At 39.6% G+C, this 16,141-nt stretch overlaps 1 protein-coding gene across 1 annotated transcript; it reads left to right on the top strand.

The window, feature by feature from the left end:
- Positions 1-11,791: 11,791 nt before the first annotated feature.
- TMEM252 (transmembrane protein 252) lies at positions 11,792-14,742 on the top strand. Its single transcript, XM_058824284.1, has 2 exons — positions 11,792-12,138; positions 13,991-14,742. Exons 1-2 carry the CDS (start codon positions 11,792-11,794, stop codon positions 14,319-14,321), a joined length of 678 nt encoding a protein of 225 aa, XP_058680267.1. The 3' UTR covers positions 14,322-14,742.
- Positions 14,743-16,141: the final 1,399 nt, after the last annotated feature.

Raw genomic sequence — 16,141 nt, 5'->3', positions numbered from 1 at the left:
TTTTGTGAAGAATATTACAATCTTTTCAGATTGTTATTTAAAAGATAATGACTAGGAAAGTCATATGTAACCTGAAAATAGATATTTACTTCAATAAAAATGATGGAACTACTTAATCATCCACTTATTTCACTCAGTGCAGAAGATAAAATACTTCTATGATCAAGTTTTTCCGATGCCAGAGCTGAAGGCACAGTCTTCTCTTTTTGCCTTGACCTGGAGCATCAATTTCAATATCCATCTTGTTAAGAACAAAATCTTAATTCAGATGAGATGTCTGAGGGCTGGGGAGTGGGGGTGGTGTTACAAAGCCATATTTTGCACACAGATGAGTAATTAGGCTGCAGTGGGTATGGGGGGTTCTCCTTTACCACTGCAAGATAACTCCCTTTCATCAGATAAGTTTGCAAACAGAGCACAACAGAGCCTTAACAATAAATTTGTCACTAGGAGTTCAAGATGTTTTGAGTTATATCAAAGGAAATAGCTCCCAGAGTGAGGTCACAAGTTGCATGGTCCAAAGCTGTCTTTGCTATTGTACAGCTGGGGGAGAGATCACTGAACTTCCATTACAAGAAAATAACAATACAAAATTTCATTATTTATCTTCAATCTCTGTAGCTATGCTTAAGACAGTAGAGATGGATACAGATATGGTCTTCTGCAGGGAACAGAAGCACTGACCAATGGCAGAATTTAAATTGTGTATGGACTGACATATTATTAAAAAGCATAAATTTTAATACACTCATATGCCCTTCCCTCCCTTTTGCTCCTGTCTAAGATCTATATGGAAGCCTTCTAGTTTATATCCAGACATTCTATGTTTAAGGACAACAAGAAATTCAAAGAGCTGTCTTTTTCCTCTTTAAAAACACTGGTGTTTGCATATATTTGCTGGACATCATGAGTGATGAATAACAGCAGAGTTAAAATGCTGCTTATCAGAACTCTACACATATTGACGTGTTTTGTACCTGAGAATTCAAAGGAAAGAGCAAAGTTTCCAACAGTCAAACCTCATGAAGTGTGCAGGTATATTTTTTTGTGAGAGTTTTTCTCTGTCATGCTTCATGTAGATCGTCTTAGCTGGCCTCAGCATTTCCAGTGGAAACGATCCAGGAGTAAATCAGACATTGAGATTAAATGAAGCAGAAAACAAAACAAATTGCACATGAACAAAGTACTGAAGGGTATGTAGAGACTTCATCAACTTGGTAGTTGCATAGTCTACCAAAGGGTTAGAGATAAAGGGAAGGAGTATTTCCCTTTTCAGTAACAGTGAACAGGACCTGTAGTGTTCAGGAGAGTGGATTGCAAGTAAATAGGATGGAGACAGTTAGAAACATGGAAAACAGCGAAAAATGTTGAAACTCAAGTACTGGATACACTTGAAAGCAAGTACTGGATACTTTTCATCTCTAAAATGTATCTGTCTCCTTTGAGGAAATAAGACGCTGTAAAGGAGGGTTAGTCTGCAAGGTATCCAGAGTGAGTTGTCATATAATAAACTCTTTCTTTTCTATGATCTCCCTCCAAGAGATGGAAGGCTGCTTTAGTTTCCCCACCTCCTCCTGCCCTCACTGGGATGAACAGGAACTCTCTACCTTTTTCTCATAGTTCCTATGCTCCAGCTACAGCTATTTAGGTAATCCTTACTACGAGTCATTAAACTATGATATCTGTTTTATAATCAGGAGTTAAAATTCGACAGTTATGTGCTGCTCAACTTGACATGCTGCATGTCTTAAAGAGAATGCAGCATCTTTAAAGAAAGAAGCTGGCTTTGCAAAAAGGATTGAGTAAGGGGCAGGAAGAAACTGGGAAAAAATGGTGAAGATGATAAGCAGGAAAGAAGAGAGAGAATGAGAAGCAGAGAGCAGAACTTCAGCCTGAGAAATAAAAAATTCCAATCTGAATATAGATAGGAACTGTTTCTCCTTTGGGGGTATAATCAACAAGTACACAGTTACCAAAAGGTGAAGTTGTGCCTTTCCTCCTGACCCAGCTGCCCAATTCTAGCTGTTCCTTCACTTGGTGGAGGAACTGAGCAGCTGCAAATTGAACGAGATGAGTGGGAAAAAAAGGGGGGGAAAGGTATTTTCTCTGATTCAGACTGTAGCCGTTTGAATGTAAGTGCTGGATCAAATGGGAAGGGAGCAAAAGAGGGGCTGGGAAGGACAGAAGGCAGTGACCATGAGTTAGGAGACAGGGACATAATCCTTTGGATAGTGGTTTATGCTGACTGAAGGGCTGCAGCACCACTCCAGAAGTTAAATTACATGTGCACCATGTTCAATAGGAGCTGAGAAGTAAATATACAGGACTGCAATTCTGTTCCTCCTTCAAGGTTACATTATTGAAGGCTTTGAAAGACTCAACCCCAAAAAATTCAGGAGTCGAGTCTGGATAAAGAATCTGTTCTGGCCATATTAGAAAATACAGACTCTGTTCAGCAGCTACATTTTTGATGGAAAAATCTCTGCAGCTGTACTTCTAGTATCTTTTTAATAGCATTCTGTGGGTTCAGTGTTTGGAATGTGATGGTAAAGACAACAGATATCAGGAACATGGGACATCACACTTATGAGACCTAGCATGGTTCAGGTAGACAGAATCATTGATCAGGGATGGTCATCTGGGAAGAGGAATCTGGGAAGGTGTCTCCAAGTGACTTACCTGTGAAAATGAAGCATTAGCCCACAAGCTATCATGAGGCTCCTGCATGTGTGTGACTAAAGGTTTGCATTTTTTTCATTCTCCAGAGAATAATCAGTCAGGAACAGAAGTGAGTTAAATTGCTGACATGATGAGCTGGAGACCAGGTTCACCTTAAACTTTGCAGGTAAAACACCTCCAGAAATATTTTATGCCTTCTTGTTTTGGAGGCAACATACTGGGAGAGAAAGTTTGACATCATTTCTCTAATAGACTACACTATTGTTTTAATTAGAGTATGTTGTATGAGTTCTCAGAACAGTAATGTGGTTCAGATTAATCCACTGAAATGAATTTCAAAGTCCTTACAGGGTCTATATCTTCCTTTTATCAAAATCTGTTTATGCAAGGTATCTCGGGAGTACAAAGCAGGGAAACTTGTCACTATGGATACGTATTCACTGGTATTTATTCTTTCCTATTTAGTTAGTTTCACAGCTATTATATATTTTCAGTCTTTCATTCTGAAAAGAATCAGGAATTTCCCTCTTCTAAGTCCACTCATTTTCAGGCTAAGTTTCTCCTGGCTATTTTGAATAATCTTTTTCTTATGCTTTCATAGTTAATAACTTTAATAGTTCTTTTCCTTCTGACCTTGCTGTTCCCTTGTTGATGTGCTTGTGGACAATAACCATATTGCCTCTCAGCTTTCATTTTGCCCAGTACAGCATGTCCAGCACCTTCTGTTGCTTCCGGTACAATGGGTGTTGATTCATTCTTTACTTAATAGCACTTCTGCTATTAAGTGTGTCTGCTACAGGTTCAAAGGAACCTTGCTCAGGATATCATAAGTCATGTATGGAATCAATGCCCTTGAATATGAATTTTAACACTTCTTCATCCTTGCAGAAAAGATCTTTCTTGAGACCTCCTATCTGTCATATCTGCCTCTATTACAGTTGTGTCACTGAACCTTGTTAACAGCAGTACTACAAATTTCTTGCCTCCCCTCTTGTGAAGCCAGAAATGTTCTGTGTGAAGTGTTAGCTTTCTATGTGTAGTCCTATCGGTTCCAAGGAACTTGGATCAGTCCAGTACAACCTACATTTCCTGCCTCTTCTGCTCCTTAGTAAGAATATATTTGATATTTCTTGGATTTACTCATCAGCTCCTCTTAAGTCTTAAATTCAAGGCAGAGCTGCTATCCTACTTATCCAGACAATGTTTTTGGTTGACCCATGATCAAAAGGAAAAGTTTCATTTTTTCCAGTTTTCTGTTAGCTAGCTGGTTTTATTCCTGTGCCTTTCCTTCCTTGTGTTTTCAGTCATAGAATCACAGAATCAAAAAATTACTAGGGTTGGAAGGGAACTTCAAAGGTCATCCACTTCCACCCTCCTGCAGAGAGTAGGGCCATCTTCCAATATATTGTCCCCATCCAAACTGACCTTGAAAATTTCCAGGAATGGAGCGTCTACCACCTCTCACTAGTTTCAATGTTTCACCACCCTCATGGTAAAAATCTTCTTTCTTATGTCTAATCTAAATTTACCCTCCCTTAGTTTAAAACCATTATTCCTTGTCCTATAATCAAATAATCAAAAATCCACCAGTCAAAATCAGTGACTTTCTTAGGTTCTTTTTGAGCGTCATCATGTTATCCACCTGATCATTAAAGATTTGTCAAAAACAAAAGTCCATTGTTACACCCTATGATCTCCCTAACACTGATTCTGCCTCCTGCATGGTTCTACCAACTGTGGTTCTACTTGGTGTTTCTAGTATGAGCCTCATCAGCCACACTGTTTAAAACTTCCTTAAATTTTATACCCCAAAGAATTATGGGAGATTGTGCTACCTTTTTACACCTGTGACTATAAAACCATCAAGGGGTAACCAGTGGGGTACTGGACCAGAAGCTCTAGGAACTCACCAAGACCAAACTGACAGCAACTGCTGTTTATAGGACAGAATACTCCTTGTGGCAGAAGGGACCCAGAGGTATTATCAAAGTCCAAATCCTGGCCTCACAGGACACCCCAAGAATCACACCATGTGCCTGAGAGCATTGTCCGAACACTTCTTGAACTCTGTCAGGCTGGTGTGTGACCACTTCGCTGGGGAGCCTGTTCCAGTGCCCAGCCACACTCTGGGTGAAGAACCTTTTCCTGAAATCCAGCCTAAACCTCCCCTGACACAGCTTCATGCAATTGCCAGGTCCTGTCCCTGGTGACCAGAATGGAGAGACCTGTGTCTGCCCCTCCTCTTCCTCCTCTGAGGAAGCTGTAGACTGTGATGAGGCCTCATTGACTCATTTGGACCTCCGTGATGCTGCATTTTATGTATGCATACATCAGCCTGCACCATCTCTTCGGCCAGAAACAGGGTCTGCTCTGTCACTCCACACCCATGAAAAGTCTTCAATAGAGACCCCTATTTCCTGCAGAACCTTTGTGACCACCCTAAAAGATGGCTCTTCTTAGGTGGGAAGTGCCCTTTTGTCTTCTCTAAGAGGAAGTCTGGTGATCTACAAAGGAGACAGAGTTTGCACGTCTTGTGAGGGGCTGAAGATGTTCCTGTATCATGTATAGTAGGGGATCCCCAAATAGTGAGAAGCAGTGCCAGTATAGGGTTCTGTGGCAGCCTGCAAAGAGAATGGAAAGGCTTCCCAGAAGCATGGAATTAGTCAGCTTTTGCAATGCAACTGCCAGCCTCTGCACGCACCTGTGGCTCATGCATTCACATCCCATAGTGGCTGGAGACATTCCTTCTTGAATCATCAGGGAGATATCAGCCTCCTGCACTCCATTTTCCTGTAGGGCAGCAAACTAATTGTAGGTCTCTATGCTCCATGCATTAATGAGCAGTGCTGTGTAGGTATTTCCTGCCAGTATCAGCAGTCTGGTTTATTAACTGAAAGTTAAAGAGGCCCGGGAGTCTGCCAATATTTCTGGGTCCACTTGTCAAAATGCAGACCTTCATCTCAAACACCCACCTCCTAAGACACTTCTTATTATTCTGGCTTTTTTCGGTTTGCTTGTCTATTTTTTGGTTTTTGGTTGGTTTTTTTGCTTGTTTGTTTTTGGAGTTTGTTTTTTTTTTTTCTTTTTTTTTGGTGCATGTGTGTGTGTTTGGCTGACCAGTTCTCCATCAGTCAGGCCTGTTCATTTGCACAGAAGTGTGCAGACTTTGCACAATGCAAGCTTCACACATGCCACAGGCTATAGTTCTTGTCCATATGCTTTCCCAGACAATTCATATTTGAGTTAATTGCTCCTTAGGCAAATGTTCTTCATTCTCTCTTTTTAAATTGTTTTGCATTTTCTTGTGATACACACCTTCTTCATTTTCTTTGGCAAACCAGACATGCTGTAAGTGCTGAAAACCTGCCTCTTTACAAACCTGCCTGCTTGACTGTTGACATTTACCTGAGTATTGATTCACTCATTTGGTTCAAATCAGAAATGAGGAGACCTCTGCAAGTAAAATTACATATCAAAGCATGCACTGCATTTATGGGAACAAATACAGATAACTGTAATTTCTAATGCCAGATTCACTCTGAAAATAATTTTGAAAGACATTTTAAGATCTCACTATATGAGATCATTTGTCAATTTTGTGTAAAACTCAAAGGATTCCTCTAACCTAGAGCTGGACTTTTGCATCTATTCCACTTAAAATTCTTAAGTTACACCTATGCTAATTAAGCTCTACTGATGTACAATATTTGATTGTATTGTTCAGCCAGCCTACTGAAATGACGTCAAATAAGAAGAGTATCAGGAGGTTCAATCTCATTGTGTTACAATATTTAACTGTACTTGAAAGCCAGTAGGAATGCTTGTTTTAATATTAAACAGTCCAGCACAGCCAAACAGCTAGCTTTAAGCTTTTTGTGCTTTGTTAGATCAAGAGCTACCAGCAGCTCCTTCAGGGTTCACTTTTGATCTGCTTTTGATAAAACTGCTCAAATCTTCAGGCCAAGACAGAATGCCTGACTTTGCCCCTGCTGTTGAAGGCAAAAAGGCATCAGTGCCAACAGCACTGTGCTTCAGTGCCTCCCATACCATAAAACTAAAGACAGATTAAAGAAGTGCTCAAGGCAGTCCTTGTCTTTCCTAGAGGAGAACAGTACTGTTCATATGAGCAGTACCCCATGTTCTCATGCTTATCTGAGCCCTACTTGGAGGTATCTATACAGGCTATATGTCTTTCTTGGACTCCTTATACAAAACCGTATTTTACTGCTAGACCTCAATTTAAAAATCCTTAGGACAACCATCTTCTGCAGAAAAGATGTAGGAGGAGTAAAAGTTAAAAAGAAGAGTGGCACTTAAATTTTGAATGGAAAATAATACTTGTTCACTCTCCCCCTAAGTAAAACTTCCCCCCAGACATTTTTCACTGCCATTAAACCATATAATCAGCTAATTACCTATAATAGCACTACTATTTAACTGGTAATTTTTTTACCAATTTAGGATTGGAATTCTGCCAAAATCCTCACACATGAAATGGTGGAATACAAATCTTTCTGTAAAATGAACATTTTGGCTGGCACATCGTCTACAGCACTGATGCATGAACAAAAGGGACCTTGTCTCATGTAGAAAGGATGCTCATTCTTTGGGGTCAAAGTTATCCATATTTGCTAAGCAGTGCTGTAAAATTGTTTCCTACTCAGAAATTGTGCAGACACAACTGTGCTGGAGGGACCACACACAGCTGGAACAGAGCAGAAGGGACGGGATGGCCCTGCACAGCCTCTAATCCACACTGCTCAGCCAGGCTGTCACTCTGTTTACCAACAGCTCTGATCCTTATGCTCAGGTAAACAGACACCAGAGCCTTCTGTTTTGTGGGCTTGGTTATTCTTGTTTGGTTTGCGTTTTCTTTTTATTTTAAAAGCATTCTGTTTTACTGTACACGTGATAATTTGCTTTACTCTTAATTCCACAGAAAGAAGCATAATGTCTGATTCAATAGATGTTCATATGCAGTTCATAGCTTTCCCAAGCTCCTGGATATCAGGCAAGACATGGTATTTTAAAATATGTGAACATGAGACAAATAAGCATGCCTGTATTTTCATTGCCAGAGCCTTCCACTATATCTTCTTGCTAAGAGAAAAAGAAGAACACTGGCTACTGTATTTTTTCTTTCCTGACACAGGAACATTCTGGTTTTCACATATATAAACAAAAAGGAAAGGCCTCAGATGTCTTGATAATCCATCATGTTCATTTCAAAGTTCTACAAAAATATACAGTTCAGATAGATATATCAATAAATAGCCTGATAGACCACAGATAATTCCATATTCATAAGGTAACTGTCCCATTTATGTGTAATTTTTTCTGACTAGCCAGTTCACATAATCACTTCAAACTATTTAAAATGTTAAAGATTTAAACTATTAAACTTTGAATTATTGTTAGTTATCACAATTTTTATCAAACTTACTGTATGTCATTCTTTTAGTAAATAAATAAAACAATAAAATTTGGAAAGAATACCTCAGGAAAAAAAAGAATATCTGATTAACCAAAAATAAAGTTTAAATATTTGTTACAATATTGTCTGTTAAACATCAAAATTTTATGCTGTGATTTGAAAACTTAGTATCTCAATTCTCCTTATTTTAAGTATTTATTGCTGTTTTCTGTTACCTGTTTCTAGAATAAACTATTCTCTACAATTTGGGGAAACCTCTCTACAAAAATCCTGCAGTGCACTATTTTCAACCCAGTTAGTTAATTTCTGTTTTTTTCAAGTATTTGTAGAATGACTTATACCCAGTTTCCTTCATGAAATTCAATCATTCATTCTCAAATAGGAGCCACACCTCCTAAAATCTCAATACCTTCAGACACGAAGAGCAGCCCTGGCTGTGTTCATGCACCTTGCTTTGCTTAGACATCATCACATCCTCAGGCTGGAAACCAACCTGTGAAATATGATTTTGATGTTCAGATTGCATTGACTCTCAGTCATTCTTAAACTTTTTTATGCTCTCAAAACTGTCACTAATTCAGGTATGATATGGAGAAGAGACTACACCTGCAGAGCTTAAAATAATTTCCCATTAACTCAGTTATATATTTCTAAGGAATACTGGAATTGCTAGAGAAACCCATTGACAAATCTGCTTTGAATTATTGACAAAAACATAAAAAACCATTAAAGTGAGTTATTACAATAAATCATGTCAGCTAAGGCTGCTAGAAAGTTACAAAAGAAAAGTCAAAACTTGTGTAAATTTAGTTTTAATTTTATTAAAAAATAATTCATTTCAGACCAGAGTAAAACATATAAGCTTCCAATTTCTGGTAAAATATCACTTTTTAGTAGCAAATATGACCTCATATCTGGCATGCATCTTATATCATGCATGTACTGTGATATGATATGCAGCTGGTATTAGCACGCCACAATTATTTGCATTAAAAAGTCTATTTTTTAATTTTCTGACTGTCAAATTTTCCATTTTGTTAGTAGTTAAAAAATAAGTTTGTGTTTCACAACTCTCATAAAAATGTGTAAGATATCACAAATTTCTTTTTGAGCAGCAAGCAGCATAATTCCAGAAACTGGTTTGTTGAAGCCTTACATGTTTCAACAGGATACAGGATAAGCAGTGACCTTTCAAAGTGAAAAGCAAATTGCCAAACAATCACAATCGTCAAATCATCCAGTGGAACACCCATTAAGTTCATCTTCAATCAGACTTCCTAAGAATTGCTTTTTCTCCATCTGGACTGCTACCTTTTGACCTTGGTCTGCAGCCAATTCTGCTCAGTAACCTTTACACCATGTTAGTTACTCCCTTTTCCCACCTGATCTCATTAGAAGCAACTTTCTTCCTGTTTTGTAAGAGAAATAGGAAATCTGCTCATCCAGTGTGATGCAGTCCAAGACACTCACTGCCAATAAAACAATCAAGCTGCAAAATGTTAGGGAAATTGGAAAAGGCCAAGAATAACATTACAGAAAATCTGAAGTGATGGAAAACAAGAAAAATAATAGAACCCTGATAATTAAGCAGCATTATGGTGCTATTGCCACCTTTTTTTTTTTTTACCTTTCCCTTCATATACCCGCTGGCTGAGGTACAGATGCTGTTTTCAAGGATAATAGACCCATAGTCTGTTTCCACAGATGAAACCGGTCTCTTGGAGAAAACACCGAAATTCTGCAGCCTGCAAAAAACCCTGCAAATCTCCAAGAGAGAATACAATTTCCTGTCCATGTTTTCCTGTAACATTTAACTAATCCTTTATCACCACAGATATGATGCTATAATGTTCCAGGTATAAATTTCAATGACCACACAGGCAAGTGAGTATAAGTCTATACAGAAAACAAGAAGTAAAAATTATTTTTATTGATGTCATTCTTTCATAAATACCATCTCGTAGCAGAAGGAGTAGCATTACAGAAGATGTGAATTACATTAATTAACTGAACTTTAGACAGCAGTCATGAATAACTCAATATTTCTATTTAAGTGAGTTAAGATCTGAAACATCAAAAATCCCAGAAGTAATAAAAAGTGTTTTGCAAAATAAAGTATGTTTAACAGATATGCAGAAAGTAGAAATTATACAGAAAAAAGATTTTTGTAAATTCAGCTGGATCTGTTAACCTGTGGGAAAACAAATTGAAGGGAGAGCATTCATTAATATTTGAAACAACAGAGCATGAAGCAAAGGAGTCCTGGTGAACAGTTCTGCAGCAGAAAGAAGATGAACTGGTGGACTTCATATTAGGCAAGACAGATGTAAATTACTTGCCTTTTGAAACAGCTTATTTTAATGTGTCTATGTCACAGTACACTTTTGCAGTTACATTTCTGGAAGGGCAGCTGTTGCTGTTGAGTGGACACCCAGCAGCACTGACTACCATTTCACTGTGCTTCACCTGCCTCTCACGTTCTCAGCTCCACTCACACCTTCCCTGCATGAACTCCTACCCCCAACACAGGGCTTTACCCTCCTGGTTTCCAATTTCCTCTGTCGCAACTGGGCCACCTCTTTTAAAGACCTGAATTTGGCAAAGCCAGTGTCTAAAATAACTGTTTTCCCAACACTCCACCTTGTCCCTTAGAAACATGCACCTGCCCACAAGCTGAGTGGCAACTCACATTAGTGGGAATCTGCTCCACTTTATGTCTTTTCCACTGAAGCAGGTCCTTTAAGGGAAGTAATCTATTTGTTGTGTCACCAGTTGGTTTTGCAGTCGAATTTTTTGCTGTTTTTGCAACTTGAAACCTACAAACCAGTATAGGAAGGTGTGAGCTGGCTGTTGTAATACCCATCCAATAATAGCTATGCAAGTTAGGCAGATGGAGAGAAAGCTGAGTGTGCTTTTCAGAGCCCAGCATATGTTTGGGGTAACTCCATGTCCAGGAAACCTGCTCAGTAAGAGATGTGTTGCCTTCTGCTGCTTCTTCTAGGAGCTCACAGACGCCCCTCAAGGCTGCCCTGTGTCCCAGTCTGAGGTGCTGCACTCCTTTATAAACTGCATAGGTCATGCAAGTGCTTCATGGCAGCTTCCTAGGCTCTCAGGACTGCATGGCAACACTTAGTGCTTAGAGAAGTAAATCCTTTGTTGAACCTAGATTGACACCTGTCAGACACTAATATTCTTTATACCTTATCTTGGTAAGTCAGAGAGAAAAGGTGAGATGACATCGCCCCTCAGAGAACAGCAGTTTTTACTGATGCCCATTCCCCTCCCATGTCAATGTCTGCATTTATATGAAGCATATTTTCCCTCCAAATTTTAATGGGGATTTATGAAGACCATCTTTGCTGGTTGCTGTTTGGTCTTCTTTTAAAGTCAAGTAAGTCAAATTTAACAAATATGGGTCTCATTCATTAGCAGTGAAGTGTATAAACCACTGCAAATCATGCAATGAAGGGAGCAGTCCAAGTTTACACTCCAGAGATTACAGCGGCAAAGGGATGGTTCAGGAAGTTTCTGCTTCCTTCCTAAAGTAGGTAGAAGGTTACAAATTAATCTCAAAAGAGTTTATAAGTCTTCAAAGAGTTAATGAGTAGGTTAAAACTGCCTGCTTCTCTTAATTGTTCTACAGGGCGGTTGTAGCATATAAAGTACCCATACATGAATATGAGAAGTACAGCAGAGAGAGCCAGCAAACAAACAGCAGACAGGAACAAAGTGCTGTGTCTTCTGTGGAGGATGCCTAAAGGTCTCTTTACTTTCATTCATCTTTTTATGCTCTTACTCAGTTTCTCCACTATTTGCCTGGGAGTACTTTGCATGTCCATGAATTCATCCATGTGCAGATGTGGGAACAACAAGCTAGTGCTTTATTGCCTGTTAGCTTTGGGGCTCTGTCTCCTTGTTACTGGCATTTTTTGGAGCACTTTCCATGAAGTCCTGAAATACAGGGCCCTTGGCATCTTCATTCAAAGTCCCAGCCACAGAGAACCACATGTCTGCACCATAGACAGGTATGTGTTGCAGATTAATTGGGAGGGAGGGATGCTATTTTTTAAACACACAGTCTTTGTGAAAAGAAAGAAGCAATGCAAGGTTTTTACAAAATGCAAATCCTGTAGCTATTTTATTATTTTTCTGCGGAGAGAACTGTAGTCGGAAATTTTATTTGCTAGAGCAAGCAGCAATGTGCAAACAGCCATTCATGAAAACAATACCTAAGGTAAGGTATACTACCTTAAACAGAGAAAATTTCAGACTTCCCAAAGCTTCCAAAGCCATGCATGGAGGCAGCAGGTGCAGCTATTCCAAATTCACACAGGAGCATACTGAGTTCCATCTCAGCAGACAATTTAGGATGCTGTTGCGGGGTGGGCACTCATGTAGAGAGAAGCTGAGTTATGCTGGGGGCCTTTGCTCATTCATTATATGGCTCCTGCTTAAATTTTATTGTCTGATTGTTCCCCCAATTTAAAAATCTCAGGAAATTCAACCTAAGGCTAAGAACCTTCAGGCTAAGCGCAAGGTTCTGCATCTGGGTTGGTGCAAATTGAAGCACAAACACAAGCTGGGCAGAGAATGGTTTGAGAGCAGTCCTGGGAGAAGAACCTGGGGGGGTTTTGTTGATGAAGTAGGTCACTGTGACCCAGCAATGTGCACCTGCAGCCCAGAAAGCCAAATGTGTCCTGGGCTGCATCCAAAGAAGGGTGACCAACAGGTCAAGGGAGGGGATTCTCCTCCTTGGCTGTGTCTTTGTGTGTCCCCACCTGGAGCATCTCATCCAGATCTGGCATCCTTGGCACAGAAAGGGCATGGACCTGCTACAATGGGTCCAGAAGAGCACCATGAAGATGATCAGAGGAATGGAATGCTTCTCCTGTGATGACAGGCTGAGATATCTGGAATTATTCAGCCCCAAGAAGGTTCCAGTGAGTCTACAGCACCCTATGTACATGAAGGGAACTTACAGGAAAGATGGACAGGGACTTCCAAAAAGAATGTGTAGTGACAGTACAAGGGGAATGGTTTCAAATGGAGAAAGGATATGTTTATATTAGATATTGGGGAAAAATGCTTTACTGTGAGGGTGGTGAGGCACTGGAGCAGGTTGCCCAGAGAAGCTGTGGCTGCCCCATCCCTGGAAGCACTCAAGGCAAGGCTGGATGGACAGTCTGGTCTAGTGGAAGGTGACCTTGCCCATGGCAGAAACTGAATGATCATTAAGGTCCCTTCCCAAATCATTCTGTGACCCTATAACTTTGTCCTTTACAAAGTCTGATGCTTTGAGAGAGACAGTTTCTTAAACTGCACTAGACCTGGCAAGAGTCTTTAACATGTCACTGGATACAAATTTCTTTCCCTGGACTGTTGTGGAAACCGTACTAGAAACACTGAGAATGGGTGCTCTAAAGGCACTATAAAAGCAACATTCAGTAAATTTTGGTTAGATAAGCAGAAACGTACCAAATTTATTTTTAAACTGTGGAAAACAATGGTTATTGCAATAATAAATAACTTTGAACACTGATCTCATTCTTCTTCCAAATTAAACTTTTCTCTCACTTGTTAAAATACTCACAAGCATGAGCGTTTGTATGCCACGGTTGGGAATTTTCACGGGGAAGGCTTGTCTTTTTAGAGTGCTGTGTTTTAATAAAACATTTTGTACAAAGGTGAGGCAAATTATACCAGTTATGCCTACATTTTATATTAATGTATTTCATTCTTTAAACACACTTAGATATCTGTTTACTGTTAAAGCCTCATCTAAATTTTGGAAACATAACAGACAAAGCATCTAACCAAGCTCTGTGAGATAAATCACACTTCACCATAATGTGTTTCTTTTTGGCTTGCTTATTTTAGGCCTGACTTCTATCCTCCCTCTTATGAAGACAGCATAGATCCTGAAAAAATGGTCTCCCTACTGTCAGTTGCCTCCACAATACAACAGCAAGAATTCATCAATATTCCTCCGCCTCCATACAGTGAAAGCACTGTAGAGTTTGTCAGTGAAACAAATGAGCAGGAACAACCACCACCATACGCATTATCTCTGGAGCAACAGCAAACAGCTGGCCAAGACCCAAATCCCGGAAGGGGGTTAAATTTTCATATATTCACGCAAGAAATCAGTTGCCAACAGGATACAGATTTCCAGATGACCTCAGGAAGAGCAACACCTGTCAAAACATGAGAGACTGGCAGCCAGTAAAATCCTGCATCTGCGAAGCAGGGAAAACTGGAAGAAGACTTGTGTCAGTGATCTAATAGTAACACTACTTAAGGTGAAATTGCACAGAAAAAACATTCATCATTTGTGACTTAGAGTGGAGTTGGAGGGGATATGTAAAAGTGCTCAGTATTTCAAATTAGAATAAATCTCCAGAGAGATAGAAATGCTCAGGCTGTGTTTAATAGAAGTCACCATCTCTGGCAATAGGAGTTTCTTGCACTGCAAGATAAATGAAGCAGCATGGCGTTTTCAGTCTTGACTTGTGCTTCATAAGGAGTTTCAGAAGAAAGCTCTCATTTTTGGTTTTGAGACATTAACTGACTTGAGAAACCTATTAACTTAGCTTTTGGTTGAGATTTGTAGATTATTTGTTGCAACAGATTATTTTTGTATTGTATGCCTTTCAAGTTGTTTTATGTGAGGGGTGAAAAGAACTGCTATTTTACTAGTGAATTAATTAATAAATTTTGTATTTAAAACAAATGCCTTGAGTTTGTTTATATGATACAAGGTGCCTATGATTCACGATAAGGGCACAATAAAATACACCACCTAGCAGCCAAACAGAGAGCTTTGGTTATGCTTACATCTCCTCAGAGGGAACTATCAATTTCAGGAGGAAAAACCATCTCTGATACTTCTGAGCCAATTCTAAGAGCAGTTGCTTCTGTCACAGCTTACACAAGACTGTGGGAACTGAAAAAGCGACCCTGTATCCTGCATGCTGTTTCTGACACAAGTGGCTTCATAATTACACAACAAACACCAGAAAAAGGACAGGTTTGGACTCATCCTTCTTCCGTTACATGGATCCTTCCTCCCACAAAATCACTGAGGCAAATTTGCATTCAGGCCACTGTCATCTGTAATTCCAGATGGCAAGAAAAATTTCATGAGGGTTCACTCAGATTTGAGCTTGTAATATTTATTTTGGATGGAATTTTTCTTTCTGGGTTGGAAGGTTTGTATTGGAGAAGATCATTTAGTCCAAGCCCCTGCAACGAGCAGATACATCTTCAATTAGATCAGGTTGGTCAGAGCACTGTCCAACCTGACCTTGAATTTTTCCAGGAATGGGACATGAATCACCTCTCTGGGCAACCTGTTCCTGGTTTTGTTACAGTGAGACAGAAAAGCTATCACACTTTCCAGATGTTCACATATTGTAAGACTACAAGTTAAGCATTACAGCTGTACATGTGTGGTAGCCATAGCTAAGGCCAGGGAACTGACAGCTGCATCAGTTTTGTCTTTCAAAGAATTTCATCCTTTATGGAAAGAACACACAGTTCTTCAGTTGTTGTAAGTAGAAAGGAAAGAAGAATAAAAAGGGTTGGACAAGCTACAGAGGTGAAAAATCCTTTCAGGACAAGTTTGGGATGAGAAATGTAGAAAAGTACCCAGAGGGAACAAAAAAGAGTCCCTGAAAGAGACAGAAGATATATCTTTCAAAGTGACTGAGAAGCAGCACACCACAGAGAACAATAAAAATCAGAGGAACACAACACGTTATTTCCAAAACAGTTAAAGAGAGGATCTGCTTGAGTGACCTTATTACAGCTTTACCTCCTAGCATTACCACATCCATCCTGCAAAATCTCCGGCTTCTTTTCTCCAGAGTCCCACATTCTGAAGGCAGCCAGCATCATGCAAGTATTAGTGCAGGCATCAATCACAGCAGGTAAGACTGATTAACCAGGAGACATCCCACAGCAAAATCCTTGTCCTCTGCATGTTTAGCTTCCCCCCACCCCCATGGAAATCTAAGTTTTACACTAGGT

Source organism: Ammospiza caudacuta, chromosome Z (assembly GCF_027887145.1).
Source record: "Ammospiza caudacuta isolate bAmmCau1 chromosome Z, bAmmCau1.pri, whole genome shotgun sequence".
Taxonomy (NCBI): Eukaryota; Metazoa; Chordata; class Aves; order Passeriformes; family Passerellidae; genus Ammospiza; species Ammospiza caudacuta.
Note: the sequence above shows the minus strand (reverse complement) of the source record. Positions and strands in the feature narration are given on the sequence as shown.